This window comes from Temnothorax longispinosus, chromosome 8 (assembly GCF_030848805.1).
Source record: "Temnothorax longispinosus isolate EJ_2023e chromosome 8, Tlon_JGU_v1, whole genome shotgun sequence".
Lineage (NCBI taxonomy): Eukaryota > Metazoa > Arthropoda > Insecta > Hymenoptera > Formicidae > Temnothorax > Temnothorax longispinosus.
The window spans coordinates 20,571,084-20,593,500 of NC_092365.1; the positions used below are offsets into that span (position 1 = coordinate 20,571,084).

The following is a 22,417-nucleotide window of genomic DNA, read 5'->3' on the forward strand; positions in this document are numbered from 1 at the left end:
GAAGAGAAACATAAATATCTTTGCATAAATCTATTTCTTCTACTTGAAAACTAAGCTATTGTATAAATATTAAATGCAGATATTATTAAAAATTAAAATACTATTTTCAGAGGCTGATAAAACACTTTAGCTAAATTAAAAAATTTAGCCTTATTATAAATAGATCACTATATTATACACAGTTTGGAACTTTTTGGCCTTAACGTTTACTTCACCATCTATTTAATTCTTCTTCGCTGTCTTCGTTACGTTTAAAAAGCGTTTGGGTTATCCTGCAGAAAACTGCCTACTTGATTCCCGAGATCCTTTTGAAATTCCCTTACATTTACGTCTGATTGCTGAAAGATTAATTTATTGAGACTATAATAAAGATTACTAAACAATTAATAGTTCGATAAGATATGTCCAAAGGAAAATAATGAAAGAAACGAATGTAGTGAAGACTCACATTCAGGGCATCCTGCCATTCGATATTGAAGAGCCTTACTAAACCACGCAAATTTCTTCTAATCAAATTTTGCAAGTTGGTTGGCGTGAGTCTGAAAGGTGCCTGCGTGGTCGAAGTTGTCGTCGTTGCGTTAACACCTGCCACGTCGCTGGACGTGTTATTTTGATCAATCGACGGTGCGATTGTTGTTGTCGCATCGGCAGCTATCAACGGATGACTACTGACTGGCCGTAGTGTAGTCGGATCCGGTTCGATGCTTTGATTAATGATATTACTAATTTGTTGGATCGCCGATCGCGTATCGTTGTACGTCTGAAATGAAACGGAACATCAGTCGACCGCAGAGAAACTTTCACTTTCTCTTACGGCTTAAAGCTCGAGATAAGAATATCTGTTTTCAATATTTTGTTAATCAATAAGAAAAAATAAAATTAGTTTTTTGTTAAAAAAAAAATCGCTCGCTATATCGCAGATATTCTGTAGATATTGTTACGATTCTGACAGGTATATAATTTAACAACGCCTATAATTAAGTTTCGCAATTAATATATGTCACAGAATATATATCGCATCTTTAGAAGAACACTGTCACAATTTTCAGGAGAGAGAAAAAACAAATTTAATTCAATTTTTTGAATTGTGAGATAACTAACGCAATTGCAATTACGATATTTTGCTATAATGAAACTTATACTCTTTCTTGAAAAGGTCTGGTGTGATTTGTCAATTTATTTATGACACTATTAAACCAGCGACCGCAACATAACCGGTTTAAAAGAATAACGACACTTCTATCCCGTGGTAGCGGATTTCGCATGTGACTTGTGACATGCATTATTGGGTGCTTTTTATTTAGCGACACAAGTCGACGCAAGCGTTATTCTGTCTTTTTTCAACATCTAGTGAACAACAAAGATAGAGTGACGACTTGTGTCGACTTGTGTCGTTAACTGGAAAGCACTCATTATAGCACGTATAAGTAACATTTTAGACATACTTATATAGGCTTAACTCAAAATCGAAATTTTTTAGTTGTTACAGTACGCTTCTAAAAGTGCGATATACCTATATATAGATATACTTCATATATATATATATATATATATATATATATATATATATAATGTATTATATATATACGTATATATATTTTTTTACCTCAAAAGTAAGTCTTGCCAGGGTCCAGAAGAATCCCGGCCGACGCCTGCGAACTTGCCTGACAACCCTTTTCGTCTCTTCAGAGATGTTCATTTCCGCGATGATTCCATCTTCAACTGTGTTCTTTTCGATGTCATTCTCTTCGGACAACATTTTGTCTAACATGTTCATTTTCTTCATAATTTCCTCGTCTATTTCTCGAGTCTTTTTGCGCTCTAATCGCGCAGCGCTTTCTTCTTTAGAAGTCCCTCGATTTTCAGCAGACTGAGAATAATAATACGATCTGTATACTTCTCCTAGCTGGTTTTCCGGCATGGATCTTGCCGCATTTAGTTTCACATTGCTTTCCGAATGACGCTCCTTCAAAGATATTCGAGACTGCACTGAATTATACTTAGGATGATAATCGTTGTACTGTGGAGGTTTTGGGATATTAGGATGAAACTGTTCTTCCACAGAAACTGGTTCTGGTTGTGTTGGTCGAAATCGGTAATACACGGGGTCGATTTCGTAAGGAACCCAATCTGACCTTTCAGCTCCGCTATAAGATGGGATGATCAGGCAGAGGAGCAGCCATCTGGCTGCAAAGGAATTGATCGATGATATGGACATCTGCAAAAAAGAAAATATTTGTGAGATTAAGAATACATATTAGAGAAAACTAACAGGGAAAACAAATTATTGACGAAGAAATCAAGATGTTTAAATTTGTAAAAGAAAATCTTCAGAAAACTGTGTAAATTATAGAAATATTTGCAAAAATAGAGGATAGTTGTTCAATTACACATTTATCGAACGTTAATATAATGTAATAAAAATAAGTTATTACGTATATTAAATATTACGTATAAAGAATATGTCATAACAGACATGAAGTTCTAAAACTGCATTTCACGGGACCGAAGAAACATCACGCAGTGAGAGTTGAACGATGACTGTGATGCACGAAAAAGAACCTGCAGTTATTACGTAAATCGACTGTCATCATTTAGAGAAATAAGGAAAGGAAAGGTTCGCCGAAGGAAAACCGCAATAGGAAAATTGTAAATTATAATTTGAGGAACGAAACGCTTGTAACTGCTACGATCCATTACTCACTAAATTAATTATGTAACTTGTCATATTTTTGGGAAAAAAACGTACCTCGATCAGTACTTACAATTTGGTTTAAAAAAAACGTTTAATTTTTAATTTGTAAATAAGGATTTCTTCTGGCTGTCCGTAATTTATTAAGTAATTTATTAAAATAATCTGTCTTCAAGCAATAAATTTATACTTGTTGACTTACATTGACAGCAATGGCTTCTAAATCCAGACACACGTTCTAAAATGTTTCTTCTCTTCGAGCGCACGTACATTTCTTCAATAACTATTCAATCACTCAGCATTCTACCTTCTTCGACACTCATAAGCTGACTGCTTTAAAGTGCCTCTTGAAACGATATTAATTTCAAATCTTTACGCAAGAGAGTCTCGATTCCGAAACCTTTTCCGCTGGATAATCTATGCGTCACTCATGGTTTGCGGCAACAAAACGGCAGTTTCTATCGTTCCTTCACGCACGATCGTTCGGAAAATTGCTTCCCTTCGACCTAACACGGCGATCGCGATGTATAACTGTTAGCTGGTCGATGGCCCTCGGCGTTGATCAAACCTGACTACCGGACAATACCGGCGATTCGCTTCCGCGAGGATCGTTCGAAGATTTCGACGATCCATTTCGAACCTCTTCGTAGTACGTGACACGAACGCGTAACGCGTGCACCGAATTAATGGTGGGCCAACTTGGCTGTGGTGAAACAATGAAGCCCGATGAATATCCGATGATGTTTTAACGCTGTCGAAAATTCGGGACTTCTAGCGTTTCACTTTATAGATGATCGATGTTTTATTGACAGCAGGAAATTGCTAAACGCATATGAGATATTCGCGAAAAATTATTAGTTAATTATTTTAGGTTTCAGGTATCGCGAGCCACTCATAAGAAAATTACTTGTGCGAATCTTGTAGTTATGTAATGTTTAATATTCATTAGCGACGACGCGGTTATTGAACAATATTAATCGAGCGTCCACGGTGACTGATTACGTCGCGGTAATTTTTGAAGCGATTCTGGTGCTGCAGTATCTTGAACACTGCACATGCCATATACACACAGACCCAAGTAAACTTTGTAAGACTTTCTACTTCCATGAAGTATAATATATCGCACGAAGATTTCTATCGATTGCGAAAATGCAAGCGTACGTGAAACGATTTAAGTGGATCACTTATATCGTGCTCGGCCAGCCGCCTTATTGGGCACAATCGGGTTTTAACGAACCACGTGTACTATTTTTAGATGCGACAAATTTCACCTTCTCTGCATTCCACGATCTTCTTTGTATGAAGGAACGACGTAGAGAAACTAAGGGGGGAACATGGATTTTATTATCTAAGAAAACCAAGATTTTAAAATTGATTAGAAATACATGGTGTTCCAGAATTTGCAGTCTTAACTTTGACATTCCCAATATATAATTGTAACACCAAACTTTATCAAACAAAAATTTTTATTGAAAGTTTACCGGCCGGAGATTAACAAAGAAAGATGATTGTTAGTATCTTCGTGAAGATTTGCTTGCAAAAAGTTCTCAAAAGTAATTTATGCATTGACACTTTAACCAAAGAAAAACTGTTGCAAACTTACAAAATCTATAATTAAAATTAAAATCACGAGCTGCGGAACTCGTTGCACGTTGACACTGATTCAATTTTTTGTCTGGCACCTAAAGATTGACAAATCGGTAGATATATTCCTTTTTTATCACAGTAGCACGATATTAGGACACTAAAATCTGTCACGATAAATGATTACACGCCATCCTGTCCGGAGATCAGTAACCGCGATACTTAGCCGTCCTTGCCTTCGAAAACCTGCCTGAGGTTCAGGTCCACGTGGACTACAGTGCGAAACGACTTCCATCTTTCACTTTCACTCTTCGTAATCACACACGTAATCGAGATCGGTTCCGTTATACGTGCCAGTATGTATTTTTTATGGTAATGGTATGAGTTTAAGGAAAGATTAGGTAAGCAATGCATCATTGTCATGATGTACAATCTCTTCCTTTATCGTTTCTTTTACAAGCATTAATTGTCAAAAAATATTGAATAAATTAACTCTTTATACTTTAACATTTAACATTACATATCTTAACAATTGAGAAATAAAGAGATATATTCAAATAAGTTAAAATTAAAAAAATATATATTTTTTAGTAAAATGTGTCGATAAAAATTGCGTATGCCACGTGATTGCATTCTTACAGTAATTTTTTTTTTACATTTAGGCCGGTTTCGTTGATATGTCATTAAATTTTCGTGACACGCTCTGATTACTAGGTTCACTTATCGTTAATTAACTCGCTGCAAATGGCGTGCGTATAAATGACACAAGTTTGTTTGCACTGAAACGTTCCTTCGCTATCCAAATAATAAATCCAACGTACATAAAATAATGATAATGAACTTTTGCGAAATTTTCTTTTGCATAGCATAGAGGAAAAATGTTGTAAAAATCGCGAAAAATGTTAAACATGTTATTTATATTTAGCAATTGACAAAATATACTGTGCAACGCAGTGAGAAAATAATTGTACTCGAGCGTCAGATCTTTTCACTATAAATTTGTTCGGTTTGACACGAAATTCAATTTGAAAACGTATAGATGGAATTGCACGTGGTTAGGTACACGTAACTGTATATACATCTCTTTTCGTACGTTTGGCTTATGTAAGAAAATGTCAGTACTTCCCTGGTATGTGTCTATGTCAATACTTATCTATCGCTTTGCGTGTCTATGCATGCCTCTACTTATTTACCGTCTGTATTTGTAGCGCAATTGTGATCTAATGCGGAACAAGACAAGACGAAGACTTGGTAATTGTTTGCTGTGAAATAATTTCTATTTCCTTGTTACATGCTTAACAATTAAATAATTATTTGCAATATAAAAAGATTTCCTTGAGAGTCGTCCGTATTATACCGTATATCGAGTGCTGCTTAAAGTTACAACTTAAAATAACGAATTTAAAATTAGGCAAGTAAAATGGCAAGTTACTGATCGCGGTGGAAAAAAAATAACCTTATAAGATAAATTATTACAGCTAATTAAAATTAATGACAATGTACAGACGAGATGTGAAGATACCGTCTTGATAAATTGCTACATTGTAAGTTACAGTCGCGTGTAAGCTGCGCCTACGTGTTAAAGACCTCTCTATAAAAACTTGGCCTTGACCGGACGGTTAGCTTATAATTGGACGTAGTTCTGCAATGCGGAACCAAGTCCAAAACCGTACTTTTTCGCTAGTGCAAATTTCGCGAAACATTGGAAATAAAATTCTGCGCCAACAATATCTTAAATATAATAATCGAACTATAGTCCTTTTCGAATACAATTCCATTTGTTACATGCGTTTTTTTATGTATGTTTTCTTTTCACGTGTTATGTGTTTTTTAAAATGTGTTTTATGCAATTGGCAGGTTGGTTCTTGTGTCTCCAGGGGACAGCACGTTACAGATAAGAGTTGGATGAATTATTTTTGCATAATGTACAACAGGCCTTTACGCTCATTTTGCAATACAGAATTAAACATTGAAAATGGCGTTTGATTCCTTATTAACAGAACTGCATCCAATTGTATTTTATTGAAGATTGTAATTATTAGTATATACAATAGAATTTTAAAATATTTCACATAATGCAATCCAGGTAGAACAGAAAATTACAATAAAGTCAAAATGACGTCAAGATAATGGTAAAATAATGGTAAAATGATCAAAAATCGTCATTTTGTCGTCATTTTGACATCATTTTGACTTTATTGTGACTTGCTTATTGTGACTATTGTTTTACCTGGGAAGATTCGAGATTTCACATTTAAAACGCAGGAAGAAAAGAATTTTGATTTGCAATTTAAAATTAGAATTTAGCAACACTGTCGTAAAAAAATACTATTTTTCTATAATAATCACAAAAAATTTTATTAAATTTAAAATTGACTGATAAGTATTTTAAATTCGAAGAAGACTCGTCTGAAATTTTTTACCTGTAGACTCTTTAACTCAGTTTTTACTTCATGTTTATCTTGAAATAAAATCTGTCTTTGATGCTTATAAAAACTTATATAAGACAGTCTGCAAAACTATTATTATGTTACGTTGTATTATTACAATAATTATTCTCTTCTACATATGTCGGCACAATTATTGCAATATAATGCTGTCATTTGAGCAAATTATTCGATAACATCATTGTTTGATCGAACATTGTTCTCACTCATGAAATCTTCGTTAAAAAATGATTAGATTCTAGTATATTTCCAAGTAAACTTACATTTTTGTTTGTAAAGAGCAAACCTCAGAGATGCAAACTTCACGACAATCACTACATCAATCGTTAACTGATTGCTCACGTTTCTTATCCGTACCCATGTCGCACAGAAATGCAAAATATAAAAAAAAGCATAACGTGCAATTTGTTCACACGCAAGCGCGGCACTTATATATTGCGTGATAAGTATATTAGACAATTTGTTTTATCGGTCTTATGTATCTTATTTGACGAATATGAAGCAATATTTCCGTTTGGAAACAGGCATGAAAAGGAAAAAAAAAAGGAAAAACATTCGTCGACATTAATAAATCATAAGCCGGTGTGGCTAATTCCGGTTTCATAATTTTTGATACAGAAACAGTCACTTTGCAGCTCGGAAAATTTTATAGAAAAGCGTAATTCGTACTGAATAAAAATTGTATCTTGAATTATAATTTAAATGCAATAATGCAATTTACAATTCGATATTCGGTGCAAAAAGAAGATATAATATATTTATGAATATAATTAAACCTATCTTACCTTTTTGTTGAGCAGATATTATCTTTGTTAGGAGATTGTTAGTGCTTCCGTGCTATTATTATATCACACCGATGTATGTTTATGTCACACGTTCTTTCTCGTGTCATCTACGCTAAGCGCAGTAGATGAAGTGAAAAGTGCATCTTGCCGGACGACGGAGCCAACACTACTGAGATGATTTCTCTCCGTCTCTTGATACCTCGAATCGGTCTCGAAGGTCATCAACATTTTTCCCCATATGTCTTACGTATTCTCCGTGTAAACGGAACAAATTAACGAAATTCTTCAGCGGTTCCGCTATTGCACAAACAAAATGTCGCAGAGAACGTTCGGTAGAAGGAGCGACGTTGAACTTTCAGCGTTGTCATTTTGAAAATTAGAAAATTATCGTAATTAAATAATTACAATTAAATAACATCTGTGAATATTCGATTATCAAATTTTCTAAATATATGTTTAGGTTCTTTATATATTTACATTTTTTTTTAATTTATATCATAATTAACAATTTTTTACGTTTTTAATTTAATGTTATACAATTATTACTATTTATAAAATAATTATATATTATAATAATTATTTATGTCGTATTTAAATTTTGCTAAGATATTATGCGCTATATTTTTGTTATTTAGAATAGCGCTTATGTATGAGATGCAAATAATACGTCAGAGTTACACGAGTTGCAACAACAAATTAAGATTCTGAGGAAGTTCTCCTAATTCTTGTTTATTTTATGTTTTATTTTATGTTTTATTTGTCACGATTATTCAGAATATAAATATTTGTATAATAGTTGTTGTACAAATAAAATTCATGAGAATTAAAAGATATTAAATGTGAAATATATGACATATACCATTTTCGTGCGGCACGTGTTACGTAAATTACGTATGCGTTGCGTTGATTATTTATTTAAATTGCATGGATTATTTAAATGCGTCGCGCTATCGTCGCTTGTTTGTTAAAATCCTTGAATCTTTTTACCTACGTTCCTTCTTCATCGTGGCATATGTCGCAATTTTTTCTCGAACTTTGCACGCCACGGTTTATTTTCGCACTATGCTATACGTCCTCATTAATTTCCTCGTCAAAAGGATATAATCCTGCAACAGGTCGCCGATCTAAGAATTACGCAAAATGCTTTTGCCTTTAGTCTGATGTCGCCACATAGATTGCATGTAAATAATAAATAATATACAATCGAATAAGATACAAGCCGTTTTCGGTCTAAGCTTAGATCTTAGGCAGCTCAATATTAAAATTTGATTGTGTATCATAGCGGCATAGTCTTGTTTTCTCTTATTAAATAAATATTAAATAATATAACTATATGAAAGTTTAAAGGAATATTCATCAAACGCAGGCTTTTTCTAATTTCATTATTTAATTTTATTAATGCGTATCTAGTAATTAACTTCTAGTACATCACAACAACAAAGTACAAATAATATTTCAATTAACACATGTTTCGGTAACTTAATTTAAAGAAATAAATGTTTTATTTCGTCGATAATAGTATCATTATTGCTTAACATACACGAGGACTTTGTTTTGCAAAGCGTTACATCTACTTCAAGTGTCCTCGTTATGTGAATGGCAAAATGTTACATGGTCGCGTTGTCGTTGTCACTAGATGCGAGATGCGACCCTCTGACCACTTGATCTTGTATGATACGCGCGGTTGTCTAGGTAAATCATTAAGTATTATGACATACACGTTATTAATGCGAAATTTTTATGCGATCTGCTTGTTGCGTAATAAACAATTAGCATTATAAATAGTAGTATAAAATATTAATAAATAAGAAGTTGCCTTCTCGTCGCACAATCACACCCAAGTAATATATCATCATAAAATAAAAAGTCTAACGTAACAATATTTTCTTATTATGTAAATTATTATGGCAATATATTAAGTGACAAACTAATAAATAAGAAATACTCTAAAGATTTTTTATATTTGTTTAAGAATAATTGTAAGGTAATTGCAGAATAGAACTTGTTTTATGACATGTAAATCAGTTTGATTGTCGCTCTTTTCATGTATCTTATTAACACGCTAATTAATTAAAATCTGACTAAATTGTTTCTAAAATATGTTTATACATTTAATTCGTATACGTACATATTTATATAAATATCTATATTTCCTCTATGTATTTTAATATATATCTACGCTTTTAGTAATTAAAAGCGTATCTTCGACTTACGACGCCAATTTTCGAGTCATTTAAAAAAATAATTAAGCAAATAACAAGTATGCAAAAGTAGGAAATGAAATATGAGGCAAAAATATGGCGTCATAAGTAACAATTATCAGACAACGGTAGCGAAGAAATCTCCACGAACAGTAGTGCAATTCTATCTTATCTAAATCTCAGATCTAAGATAGTCTACGATCAACAGAGCTTTGGAATAGCTTTCACAACTTCTGACCAACGATATCTATCCAGAAAACATGGTCCGAACTTGTGGAACGTTTCCTAACGAGGAACGGCGATCGTTGAGCAATTCATTCGTAGTAGTACAAGAATAAAAATGGAACTCTTTATTTGGGTTTATCCGATGGTAGACCCTTTATGGCGAATGTACCGCGGAAGAACGGCTTGAAGATTTCTAACAACGTCTCCGTTCGACGGGCTGAGTTCTGAAAAAATGTAAGCATTCGTTAAAAATAACGGAGATTAGTAGTTTCGCTTCTGTCGAAAATACATAAATTGCTTTTTATTTTTTCTTAACGGATGTAAATCTAGCGAGGTGAGTGAAGGGCGATTCGAACATGTTAATCGATTAGGCTGTACTAGAAAAATATTTCATCATAATGACAGAAAAGAAGCCTATAATTAGACTCGCGCGTTAGCGGAAAGCAATCATTAACTAATCACTATATCCCCTATTAGTATGCGTTGTATTTAATGTATATGCATTGTACTTACTAGGATTACGCTGCTTAGCACTTTGCTAACGTTTGTTACTAGGGTGAAGCCAGTGCCGAATGCGCTTGACGGTATATCCAAGGCCACCCTATTCCTGTCGAACACGGGGGTATCCTCCGTAGTAATGCTTTTCTGCAAATACATACAATCAGATACTTTGCTGTTGCTTCATTGCATATGTCTTTACTTATTAGAATAGCGATAATAGAACATCACGTGGGAAAATGTAGGAGTGAAAGTATATATGAATTCCGTTTGTATAATTATATTTTTTTTATAATATTTTTATTTGTAGTTTTAATAAAAATAAAAAAGTACTCTTAAACGTGAATCACTAGTACTATAATTATGTACATATATATTTATTGTATTTACAATTTTATTCCATATTTATTCAGATATACGTGAAATAAAATTCTTTATAATTAGATAGCAATTATATATTTACATAAAAAAACTTTGTTTTTATAGAAAGATAATTATGTGAGCGATACTTCAAAGAGATGGCAATGAAAAGTATTCTCAACCTCAATTACGAGAAATCATTAATCATTAATCTCCAATCATTAAAAAAAATAGATTAAGAGATATCAGAATAAATGTACGTAAAGATAAATTCTACAGGTAGGATAATAAGGAATATGTGGGAAAGGATACATTAGAGAGGGACTGCATGATGATCTGTAACTCGCCGTATATGGTAGACAAAAATATAATTGTAAGTTTATTTGACATCAACATTATATCACACCATCATCACCGTCCTATATTAATTTCTTTTTACGTGTCATGGAGTATCTGAATGCATTATTTACATCGTTTTACACATATCAAATAGTCCACGAGTTCGTTCTCGTTCCTCTCGCTCTTAAATTATTTACAGCTTTCACGGCGGCGAATTGATTGACGCCGCTAGTTTTTCTACAATTTATATTAAACATAGCGTAGTCCACACGATTCGGCCGGAAGGGTTGATTCGTCAGGAGAGCGTTTCCTGGAGAATTTCGTTTTTTCTTCTTTCCTTTCATTTTTCGAATTCTTTAAATAGGGATTTTTTTATGAGAGAGAAGGGCTTCTAGAGTGTGAGAAAGGAGGTTCTGCCGATTTTCAGCCCAGCTAAAAACAGAAATTCACATTCCGTGTTACATGGAACGTCCACATATTCTCTCTTCCATTGAGAGTGAAATCCGCTAGACGTCCGTCCCATTTTCTCGTGGTGTGTTTAAACGTTCGTTCGTTGTCTGTCGCTTTTTTTTCCAAAGGGGGTTTCTTCTCGCAAACGTCGCCGGTCGCTGGTCCAGGGCCACTAAAGTCCGCAGTCAAACGTTCCCTTTCCGCATCCCATCGGCATCCCGTTTTATCCCGCCCGCCTTTAAGCCGCTTTAATACGCCGCTTGTGGTGGCGTATAATCGTACTGTTTGTGTACAATACTTGTGTTAATGGTATATACATATAAGATTGGAAGGCCTTGTTCTCATGAAGGCGCTTTCCGAGGTTAAAAGGGAGTTATCTCGGCAGCATCGATTAGCCGGAGGTTCAATGAAGCGTGTCAACGGGACTAGCAAAGCAGGTTCTTTATTGTATTCAATTAGGTTACTTATAACTCTATAATTTCAAGGCACGGAGAAAGGTGTCAAAGCAAGTACAATGGCAGATTATAGAAACAGCATTCAGTGTTACAGTGTTGATTGTTATAAAAAAAATTGAAGCTCCACGAGGATTAGTAACTTTATTAAATGTATCACATTTTTCTAATAAAATGAAAAATTAGTAAGTAATGTGTATTGAGAAACAATTAATGGTCATAATTATGAAATGAATAGATAAATGTACAAAAGTCTTGATGAAAAAGCTTATAAAGAAGTAAAGAAATGCATTTATGACATGATGATGAATTCTAATTGAAATGTAAAGAAAATACTTAGAAACATGCGGTTACCAGGAATTTCTCTCCTTATCGTACAGCGCTGCAATTAACTGTTTATCATTGCAAATAGCGATAGCCTTACAACCAACGTCGCGTAACAGTCACCCTCGTCCGAGTTTGTTAAGTAAATACTGTTCACCGAACAATTTCTAGGAAAACCGTATTATCCGTCGTGTTATCCGTATATTTCGAGGTAGTACACCGGTTTCTTACGAAGACGCATATTCCAGCAGAGACAGCTTGCATTACGTATCAGACAGACAACAGGCGACATATATGGGAGTATAGAAAAGTATAAAAAGTATTTAAAAGTATTTAAAAAAGTATTAAAGAAGTATTTTAAAAAAGGAATTCACAGTTTAACAGAGATAAAGGCAAAATTAACTTATTGTGATCCTACCCCTGCTAGATTGCCGAAAGCTCCGAGATTGATCCCAGCGCCGGCGCTCACACCGCCCGCGCCGCCGTTAGTTCCGCTATGAGAATCGCTTCCAGGGCTACCACTGCTACCGCCGCTTAAACCGCCTAAGCCGCCGCTTAAACTGCCTAAACCGCCGCTACTTTGGCTCAGGCTCGATAAAGAGCCGATCTTCTGAGTCAGGAGATTGCCGATAAAGGCCGATCCGGAGGATCCTCCACTAGCATCTCCATGTCCTACAGGCGAAACAGTCAAAAGTGACGTAAAACAGTGACGATAAAAATAAATGCTGTTTCAAAAAAGCGTATTTACATATATATCAATGATGAAATACTAATTGTTTTAAGTTTTACAAATAATTTCTTTTCGCCAGAAATCTGATCCCTGAATATTCCTACTGGATTTGGAATTTCTCTTTTACCCATGAAAGATTTCTGCTTAAAAACTGATTGATGAAACAAATTGGAAAGTTTCTCGCAATCCACGTACCTGCACCGCCGCCCGCACCGCCGGAAAGACCGCCGGAAAGCGAGCTTAATGGCGCGATTTTCCCAGCTAGAGCTTTCGAGATGCCAGCGGAGGCACCCGAAAAGAATGTCGTCGCACTGTTTATAATGGGCCCAATGCTACCCGTCGCAGCCTGAATCTTCTGATTTACTAATTTGCTGAGAAACTCCGATGTAGCCGAATGCTTGTTGTCGATTCCAAAAACAGCGTTTTTCGCTTTGTTAGATTCATCGAGAACTGTGAGTGCTTTTGTTTTCGAGTCTATGAAGGAATCCACTTTCTACAAAGACATACATTTGTTAAAGTAACAGTAATGATATGTATAAAAATTTTTTAAGTATAAATGTAGTAATAGTAAAAGCAAATGTATATTGAGTTTAGAAGAGATTTTGTTACAGTTCGAGCGCGGTCTCAATTAAATGTGTGTGTACAATTACTAGTTATAGTCTTCACAAGATATTTTTTAGAATTTATATTATAACTATAATTTAGATTATATTACAACTTGCTGTATACAAGAACAGTAGAGATTTTACGAAGAAAATTAGCTAATTATTCTTACGTCAAACACAAAGTTAATGATGCCGTTCGATACTCCAAGCTTGATGCCAATCTTTCTCTTGTCTCTATCGCCTCTTTCACCATCATCAGCTGCCGCCTCATCAGCTTCGACTACGAGAACCTATGTGGATCATAAAATTAAGCTTCTTTAAGACTGTCAATTAAAAGAGATAGTATAAATTAAGCAACAAATTAAATCTAAAATTCATAATTAAGAGAGAAAAGAGATCGATGATGAAATGCGTTATTACAGAAAGAAGTTTTCTTCATACGGATTTTATGAAAATTGCATTACGTCTTTATTTGTTAGTCAAATATTATCTATTTTGTTCATTATCAACCTGCACTATAATGTTTGCACGAAATATCTACAATATGTCTGGCAGAAAATGGAAAATTATTACAATTGCTTCGCGCGATATTTATGTAGTTTTCTAAAACTATAATTTCGTACGTGCATGCAACCCTGTTATGCAATATGCTGCTTTCGTTGGAAGAACGAGGTCGATATGTGTTATGTTATGGGTATTGCTCGAGCGGAATTACACCGCGGTTACATTAACGCGTGATCGTGAACAATGATAATGTTGCTTATTGACCGATGCGCGTATAACGACGTTTCGAAGGAATTTCGTTACATCCGTGCATCCGTTTCTAGCCGTGTTCGAACTCGTACAGGTAGCGCCGACTACTTTCACTCTTGACTCGTTCTCCGAGATCATGTTTCTCTCTCGTTCGTATATCCCTTGTCCTCTGTTTCCCTTTTCTCTCTCTTTTTCTCTCATTTACCGTTTAATGTATAGCGGAGTTTAGCTATAACGTAATACGTTCAGTTATCTTTCTTTAGTTAGTCTTCTTATCTTGGGATATCTTCCTTTAGTCTTCCTCTCGACTTACAACGACGAATAAATTTTCTTCTTTCATAATAACCTTGGTTACTTAATATGTTCAGATTAAATATTACCGTATAAATATAAATTTATTTTCTAAAATTGAAGATAGTCCCTTGCTAAGAAGAAAAAAAAAAGAAAGTTGCGACATAAGATGAAGAGTATACTTTCCCCTGAATTAATCTACTAGATAAATATTTATATAAGCTATACGAGATTTGGCGCTGACCCAGATACCTCTCGATTGCACACTTCCTAATCGGTTAACGAAGAATTATCAAATGGACAATTTTTGCGACAGCTGCTTTCACTTTCGTTACTAAGCGTTAAACTTGTCATTTTGTTTCTCCGGTAATGTGTTTCGAGGTGTTCACTAGGCCGAGTGAAGGTATAAGCACATTTAATCGATGCGTTGCGCTTTAGGAAGGAAAGGACGGACGCAAACGTCGCGTGATCGTCAAATTCGCGATAGATCGTCAAATTCTTGTTTACTTTACTCTTTCGGAGTCGCTCGTATAAAAAATTCGTTTACGCTTTCCGTGTCTCAACTTTTCAAGAACCTCTAACTAAGGACGCGCGTGATGGCACTGTAAAACTCCACTCTCGATATAAGAGATCGACAATAGCTCTCCGCAAGTACTTCAGCATTCAAATCACTTCATTAAAGCGAGGTGCGTGATTGCAGAGCTCTCCTTCCATTTCATTCTCTTTATACTTTCTAAACAATTCGTCCCTCCTGATAACTTTCTTGACACATACACGACTAGAAATCAGAAAACATTTAATATCTAAATGTGTAACACATGTCGTCGCTTCGGCACTTTAAACGTAGGAAAAAATAAATTAAAGAACTTACTTCGTTCAGCGGACTAAGGTCGTCTTCCGCTTCCTTCTTATCCTCGACAGGACTGCAATTGACAATGGCGACGGCCAAAAACAGTCCGCAGAATGCACATAACACTCGCATTGTGTCTTCTTCACGTGGTTGGTCTGTTGCGATTCAGTCTGCGTGAATAAAAAAGCTGTCTGACGAGGCGGCAGGATATTCCCGGTAGTAATAAAATCGAAAGTAAATGTTGAATGTTCGAAGTGAAAGGGTGCCTGAACGAACTTGGGAGCAATTAAAAATTAATTTTTAGCCAAACTGATCCAACTTTGTAAACAATCTATAATTAATGGTGATAAAAATTCCGTGCAATAAATTCAGTGAAATAAAAAAGAATTAAATGCGGACAAATCGTGTTATGTAAATGTGATTATGCAAATCGAATTTTCTATTTTCGATAAATATTTTTTTAAAAAGTTTATTTAAAGCACAACAACGTTAAAGAAGATTTATCTTTTGCAATAATAGAGAAAAAAATTACAAGAGGTAAAGAACAATTTTTAAGAAATTGGAAGTCGAGATTTATATATAAAGGCGTTTGATAACAAGCAGCTGTCAATTAGCTAACTATTATACACTATTATAGATGTAAAAGAGTTGGCCAAATAATATGCCGCAATTTTAAATAACAAAGTGACTAGATTAGTAACAAGCAGCTTTCGACTTAACTGTCAAATTACAAGCATAAAATGATTGGCTGACTAATACGCTGTAATTTATAAGAACGGATAAGTGATTAGCTCGTATAACAATTGCTTAAGTACATAATAGAAGAGAGGAAATAAATGAAACAAGCATAGAAGAAAAAGAACTGTCACTTGACACGTGTTCGATTGTATGTCAACTTGTTCAAATCAAACGGATTCTCTTTCTAGATAGACTAGAAAAATCAATGAGATCTTAGCGAACGTCAGTCACGTGGCGGTCAAAGCAGAACGTATGTGAAGGGATTGCGTGGTGGACTTACGAGCGTGCCGGTGCGGCGAGCGAGTGCGTACGAGCGAGCGAATGCGTGAGTTGTGTACCTGGCGGAGTGCGAGGCTCGTTTGAGGACCACGGTGAAGGAGGTCCCGATGTCTTACGGAGTCGAAGGGGAAACGAAGGCGAGCATGTGTGCCCCTTCGAGAATCGAGAATCGTGCACCGCGCCGGCGAGCCTCGCCTCCCGCAGGTGGGGCGCCCTCCAATTCACTCCATTCGCGAAACCCGCTCAGCAGCCGACATCATCCAAAGCGCTCGCCAATGAGACACCCTCCTTCCACTTTTCTGTCGCGGTCGCTTAGCTAATATTTCAGCTTGCGAAGTACTGAATTACGCAGCTCGTAAGCTCGGAAGATACCGATACTTGGTATTTAACGAAAGAAAAATCCTCGTCTCGAAAAAAAAATCACTTTTTGACATAATCATTATGTAAACAGAATTATAGGATGTGCCAGTTTGAAAGTACCTCACTTTCGAACGTGTTTCTTTTGTTGTGTTAAAAGTAAACAATAATTTAGTGACCGATCCCAGCGTCACGCCTCGCGTGTAAGTAACAATAAAGTGTGAGAAATCAGAAATTACCATATTACTGCATGATTTCCCTGATTATCATCTTTCCCTAAAGTGATAAAAGAACTTTAAATAAATATGGGAAAACTACATAATTTTTAGTATTGTTTAGCAGCATGCTATGTAAGTCAATAGAATGCATAATTCAGTAATACACGGTTTTAAGATTAAGAACTTCAAAAAAAAGAAAACGACTAAAATCACCATTGATATTATAATTCCTATACAATTGTGTGAATACAAGAACTTGCATGTGTAATATGCGTATTAGTGTTATTATTGCGTGATTTTAAAGCTTGATGATTTACGTTCAAACTTTCTCAAGCCATTTTGAAATTATCTCACACAAAATTGGAGAATTTAGTTTACGTAAGAAATAGTTTCTCCAAATTGGAACCATTTATCTTCGTTATTTTGCATGTTGCAAAAATACGTCTGGCACGTCAAGTGCTATAAAACTACGAAAAGAGATATAACTATATCTCTTTAAAGAGATATAGATATCTCTTTAAAGAGATAAAACTATAAAAGAGATGATGCATTTACTTACGATATTTTCATCACGTCATAACGTTTAATAATTTGCCAACAAAAGTTGGGAAACTGGAACAATTACTTGAGGGAATCTCACCTCACTTTGTTAGTTTAACATCAAATTAATTATTTCTATCTTTACAATCGCTAATTATCGTTATACGCAGCTGTAGATTTCTTTGGTAATTATCGTGCTCACTGGTTTGCTCCTAAGAGTTAATCAAGATGAACTCTCCTTTCGCCTTGACCATAATCTAAAAGGTAGCGTTTTGATTTTAAACGCGCTTTGAAAAATGCAGCATGTAATAATTGATGAACATTAGTCATTGAACGCCTCCCGTGTTCGTTGCGGATATTTTCTCTTTTTAATCGCGAAAGAGAAATAGATAGAAGATATATAGATTCATTTATATTGCGTATATAATTCGCAATAATAATCTCTAAGCCAGTTGCCGCTTAATTGGAAGGAGCAAGAACTTTTAAATTAAACTCAATAAAACTCGTAGTTATATTATATTTAACCGTTACATCGTTTTCGACACTCTAAACTTAATTGAAGGCTAATCAAATATAATTTCTTTGCGATATTTTCTGAGCGATATATAATGATTGACTTTATTTCTATGTCATATATATATATATATATTTATTGTATTGTATAATGTTGTTTGTGTGTGTGAATTTTAGACCGCACTTGAGAAGGGCTCGATTGAGCCGAAACGCAGTTTTTACATTGTGCCAGTTAGTCGAGCAATAAAATAATATTTGGTTTTAATCACTGGCAGATGAAGTTATTTTTCTATATATAATATAATAATTGAGTAACACAAAAAATCCAAGGTATCGGAATTCTATGCCCGAACACTTGTTAAAAAAAAAGCATCACGAAGAATTTGGAGATATGCGCCTTTAGAATGCACACTTAGAAGATTGCGTTTATATAACGCCGTGAGTTAAAACAGCTATAAACTATTCTATACACACAGGTTCTGCATCGATAACCGTTAATTGTTTTAGGCCAATTGCTCAATGGATTCTTTTCGTCGCTATTTAAGATCGCCATTTGTATGCTCTGCATGATGATGAAATCAGGTCTTCAAAAATGGACTAGAACAATGCAATTTTTCACAATTGAATGTCGTAATAATAATCTAGCTTTAAAATAAAGAATCGTAACTAAAAATTTATATCAAATTAAGTAACAATAATTACAATAAAATTGTTTATCCGATAAATACACGGATATCTCAGATACAATCCGTAGCGATTAAAAGAAAAATATTAAATCGCTCTTCAACTGGAATATTTTTCGGATAATCGAGCGTTCGAGAGTATCAAGTTCGATTGAAATCAATTATTTTGTGATGTGCTACAGAGCTTTATCGGCGTGTAAGTAGTAAGACTATGTTCTGTGGTCAGACTGTCCAGCCTGCACTCGTGAAGTGGCGCCACGCGGCGAACACGCGCCCAGACGGATACGGCATCTCAACCGCAACCGAAGAAACATCGAGTGACTTTCCAATGAAAGAGAGAGTAACGCACTTCGATAATCCTCCTCCTGCGGGAGGAAAGTAAAAAGAGGAGCAGAAAATCCCACGCTCACTCGGGGGCCACATTAAAGTCCGGCTTACGTAAAACCACCACACGCGTCCGACTCGTTCCCCAAAAAGTGGATCGAAATTATTTACATCAGCGCCTTTCCGGAAGCGTAATCGATGGACGTAACGATTGCCGATCCCTCGTTTTCTGAAATTTTAGTTCTCGAATTTCTCTCGGAACTCACCGCGGCAGAAAAAATTCTACAAAAAAAAGGTTCAAACTAGGACAATTGCCGAGAGGTAAAAGGAGATAATAGCAGTATCCTTGTGTGCGCAATTTTTTTTTCTACGCGTAATTAATACGATATATCCTCGGATCTGTAAGATCCAGGATACGATTGTAATAGTATTAGATACATGTTAAATATTGCATCGAACGGTCTAGTGGTGTCGCATACGAATGAGAAAAAAAAAGGTAACTTACGCCATACGTAAACGCGCGCGTTCAACAACAATGTACATATATTTCAGCAGGAGTGTTAACATGTTGCAACCGTTTACATGTACATACGCACATTTATTGACGTATTTAACATTTTGCGATCGTCTTCGGCGTTTTATTTTATTGCAGAAGAGTGCATAGTACAAATTTCAAGCTGTGTTCTAGGAATAGCTGTTCGGAGTTACGATTACGAGTTACGAAAAGACGAGAGTCCAAACGTGAACGTTGACTTTCGCGACGTCCCTCTTGTCACGTTTGTTAAGATTCTTCTTAATTAACGTTAAATTTACAATATTTAATGCGATAAATATGCGTATATAAGAGGCGGCTAAATTTCACGTTTGATTACATTCGCCAAACCTGACTTTTTCTCGTCGAACTGTAATTTATCTCACCATCAATGGCCGTGTAGATTTCTAATTTTCACTCATCTTATAAATCAATCAAAAGAATTTACATTTGCTTATCCAATCAGCCAATAAAAATAATTCTGCAATAAATTGAAATATATATAAAATAAAGCAAGTCTTGCGAAATATTAAATTTAAGTGAACGTCACAAAGATGGCATTAATGCAGATTTCATCAACGCCTGCTACGAAATAAGAACGTTCAGATACATATTTATTACTGAGTATATATTGTACGGTTTAATTAACTTCACAGTTTACTTTCCTTTCAATATAATTGTTTATTAATTCGTTTCGTTTTACGTCTGACTCGCAATTCCATCTACCTTCGTACGCCCACAGAGTCGCTTCCTTCTCGCAGGCAGCAATTTTCGATTCCCCGCCGAGCCCAAAACCGCAAGATACACTCGTGAAACTGTCGCAACGGTTCACCGGTGACGTGCACCGCTCGATGGTGTCACCTGCAATCGGCTCCGGGCGATCGATCACACACGTAACCGCGACCTTTGCCGCGAACACGTCCTCTCGATCATCGAACGCGATGCGAAAGTGGGCGAAGGTGGGCGTCGTCGTGGGAGAAAAACTTCCGAAACGCGAAACGCCGCGAGGGCCGCTTGTTCGCGACGCGACGCGGCCGAGCGATCGAAACTTTGATACGCGGCTGCCGACTATCCGGCGGAACGAAGGCGAGGAGCGGCCGCACGCGTTCGCCGTTCGCGAAGAAAGTTGCAACGGGGAAATTGGCCGCATGAAACGAACGCGTCACCGTGGCGACGACGCGAACGACGATGACGAAGGTGGGCGAGGAGATTTACGGCAAAGGCGATTTCCGCGTCGCGTGACGCGCGCGTGCGACGGACCTGTTACGCACATTGGTAGACCGATGATAGGATTGGATCAATTGGCTCATCAAGCGGAAGTAGATCTCGGCGCGAAGTGGTCATTTTATCCGGAATTTCCACAGGACAATCTTGTCCGTATCTCTGACGGTGACGTATGTTTGTTTCTTAGAAGCCATATGACGAGGCATATTACGCTCGGGGAATACTAAACGAAAGTATTTTATGGGAATTTTGTAGACGCTCACTCTCGAGTGAAATGTAGAGAAGAAAGTAGAAATGTGTTATGTAAAAATGTTATGCTCTTGAAGAGCGTGCTTATTACTCTATTCTACGAAGTGCTAATAAGATGATATAACGAGCAAATTATAATAAGTTGGATTATATCCCCGTGTTTACGCAATACTTTTACATTATGCAATTTTTTAACAATTAAACGTGTCACCTCATTTTTAAATCCCTCATTCCAGGAAACGGCTCTTCCTTTATCGTGGATAAATTGCTTTAAAACACATTAAACAGATACGCGCCATAATGAATGTAATAAATATCGCGGCATTTTACATGTAAAACAGCGATAATTTATTTCATGGGTTTTACGTAACAGCGGCAGCACGTGTTCGGGTCGTCCGTCCGTCCGTGCGTGCGTGAACGTTTGTTCGCGAGCGAGCGCTCGATGACGCGACGGCGGCCGTTGTTCAATCTCGGTCGTGCAACCCGAATAAATATCGTTCTTTACTTTCTCCGACGACCGGCTATGCCTACGAAACTTCCTCTACTGCCGTCGCCAGCCGTATCGGGCATGCACTGAGAAATTTATTGTAATGGACATGAAGTGTCTCGCGCAGTCCGCGCGCGCGAGAACGGGAGTAAAAGTCCATCGCATTTATCTTGCAAACGCGTCTGCCTTCGTTCTTCCGTCAGCTTCGACTTTCTCATTTTAAAGAAACTCGATCGATTACTCATTTTTGGCGGTTAATGACACAATAACGCGTTGTTGCGATGATACATAAGTTTTGACATAATGGCGTAGATTAGATCTATTTTCATTAAATAATATACGGATACGCCGAGGAGAGAGAGTCCATGTCGCACGTTTTGCTCCGGAAGTTCATTTCACAACATAACGTTTGAACAAGGCGCATTAAGCGAGGTGAGAGTGCATGACGGAGATTCAATCTCGACCATTTTCTACTTTGTGCAAGAAACGAGTGCAGTCAGCAGTAAAACAGATATGCAGCTAATAGCGATAAAAAGATAATAATCGAAATGCGCAATGCAGATAATAGCGCGCGGGGTTTCGATCAGATTTAGATCATCATGCTGTTGTGGAAATTTACTGAGATTTGCGTAATCTATATACATGTGCAAAGATATATTACCTACCGTTTTGTAACTAAAGCGATAA

The 22,417-nt window shown here is 36.1% G+C and overlaps 3 protein-coding genes across 12 annotated transcripts in view; 1 reads left to right on the plus strand and 2 right to left on the minus strand.

Moving 5' to 3' along the window:
• LOC139818446 (uncharacterized) overlaps window positions 1–22,417 on the plus strand; it is a 94,590-nt gene that overhangs the window by 29,022 nt on the left and 43,151 nt on the right. The window lies entirely within an intron of this gene.
• Window positions 16–7,687, minus strand: LOC139817623 (uncharacterized). 5 transcript variants are annotated; one of them, XM_071785857.1, is made up of 4 exons: window positions 7,509–7,687; window positions 1,607–2,218; window positions 449–760; window positions 16–338 (listed from the first exon to the last, which is right to left on the minus strand). In XM_071785857.1, exons 2-4 carry the CDS (start codon window positions 2,216–2,218, stop codon window positions 252–254), a joined length of 1,011 nt encoding a protein of 336 aa, XP_071641958.1. In that variant the 5' UTR covers window positions 7,509–7,687; the 3' UTR covers window positions 16–251. The 5 variants fall into 5 exon arrangements, with proteins under 5 accessions (XP_071641958.1, XP_071641959.1, XP_071641961.1 ...); XM_071785858.1 differs by lacking the exon at window positions 7,509–7,687 and adding an exon at window positions 6,987–7,098; XM_071785860.1 differs by lacking the exon at window positions 7,509–7,687 and adding an exon at window positions 2,895–4,297.
• LOC139817897 (uncharacterized) lies at window positions 8,900–20,897 on the minus strand. Of its 5 annotated transcripts, XM_071786175.1 has the most exons (8): window positions 20,497–20,897; window positions 16,605–17,010; window positions 15,608–15,756; window positions 13,863–13,982; window positions 13,283–13,580; window positions 12,776–13,029; window positions 10,448–10,579; window positions 8,900–10,158 (listed from the first exon to the last, which is right to left on the minus strand). In XM_071786175.1, exons 3-8 carry the CDS (start codon window positions 15,716–15,718, stop codon window positions 10,060–10,062), a joined length of 1,014 nt encoding a protein of 337 aa, XP_071642276.1. In that variant the 5' UTR covers window positions 15,719–15,756; window positions 16,605–17,010; window positions 20,497–20,897; the 3' UTR covers window positions 8,900–10,059. The 5 variants fall into 5 exon arrangements, with proteins under 5 accessions (XP_071642276.1, XP_071642278.1, XP_071642277.1 ...); XM_071786177.1 differs by lacking the exon at window positions 16,605–17,010; XM_071786176.1 differs by lacking the exon at window positions 20,497–20,897 and having other exon boundaries at window positions 16,663–17,220.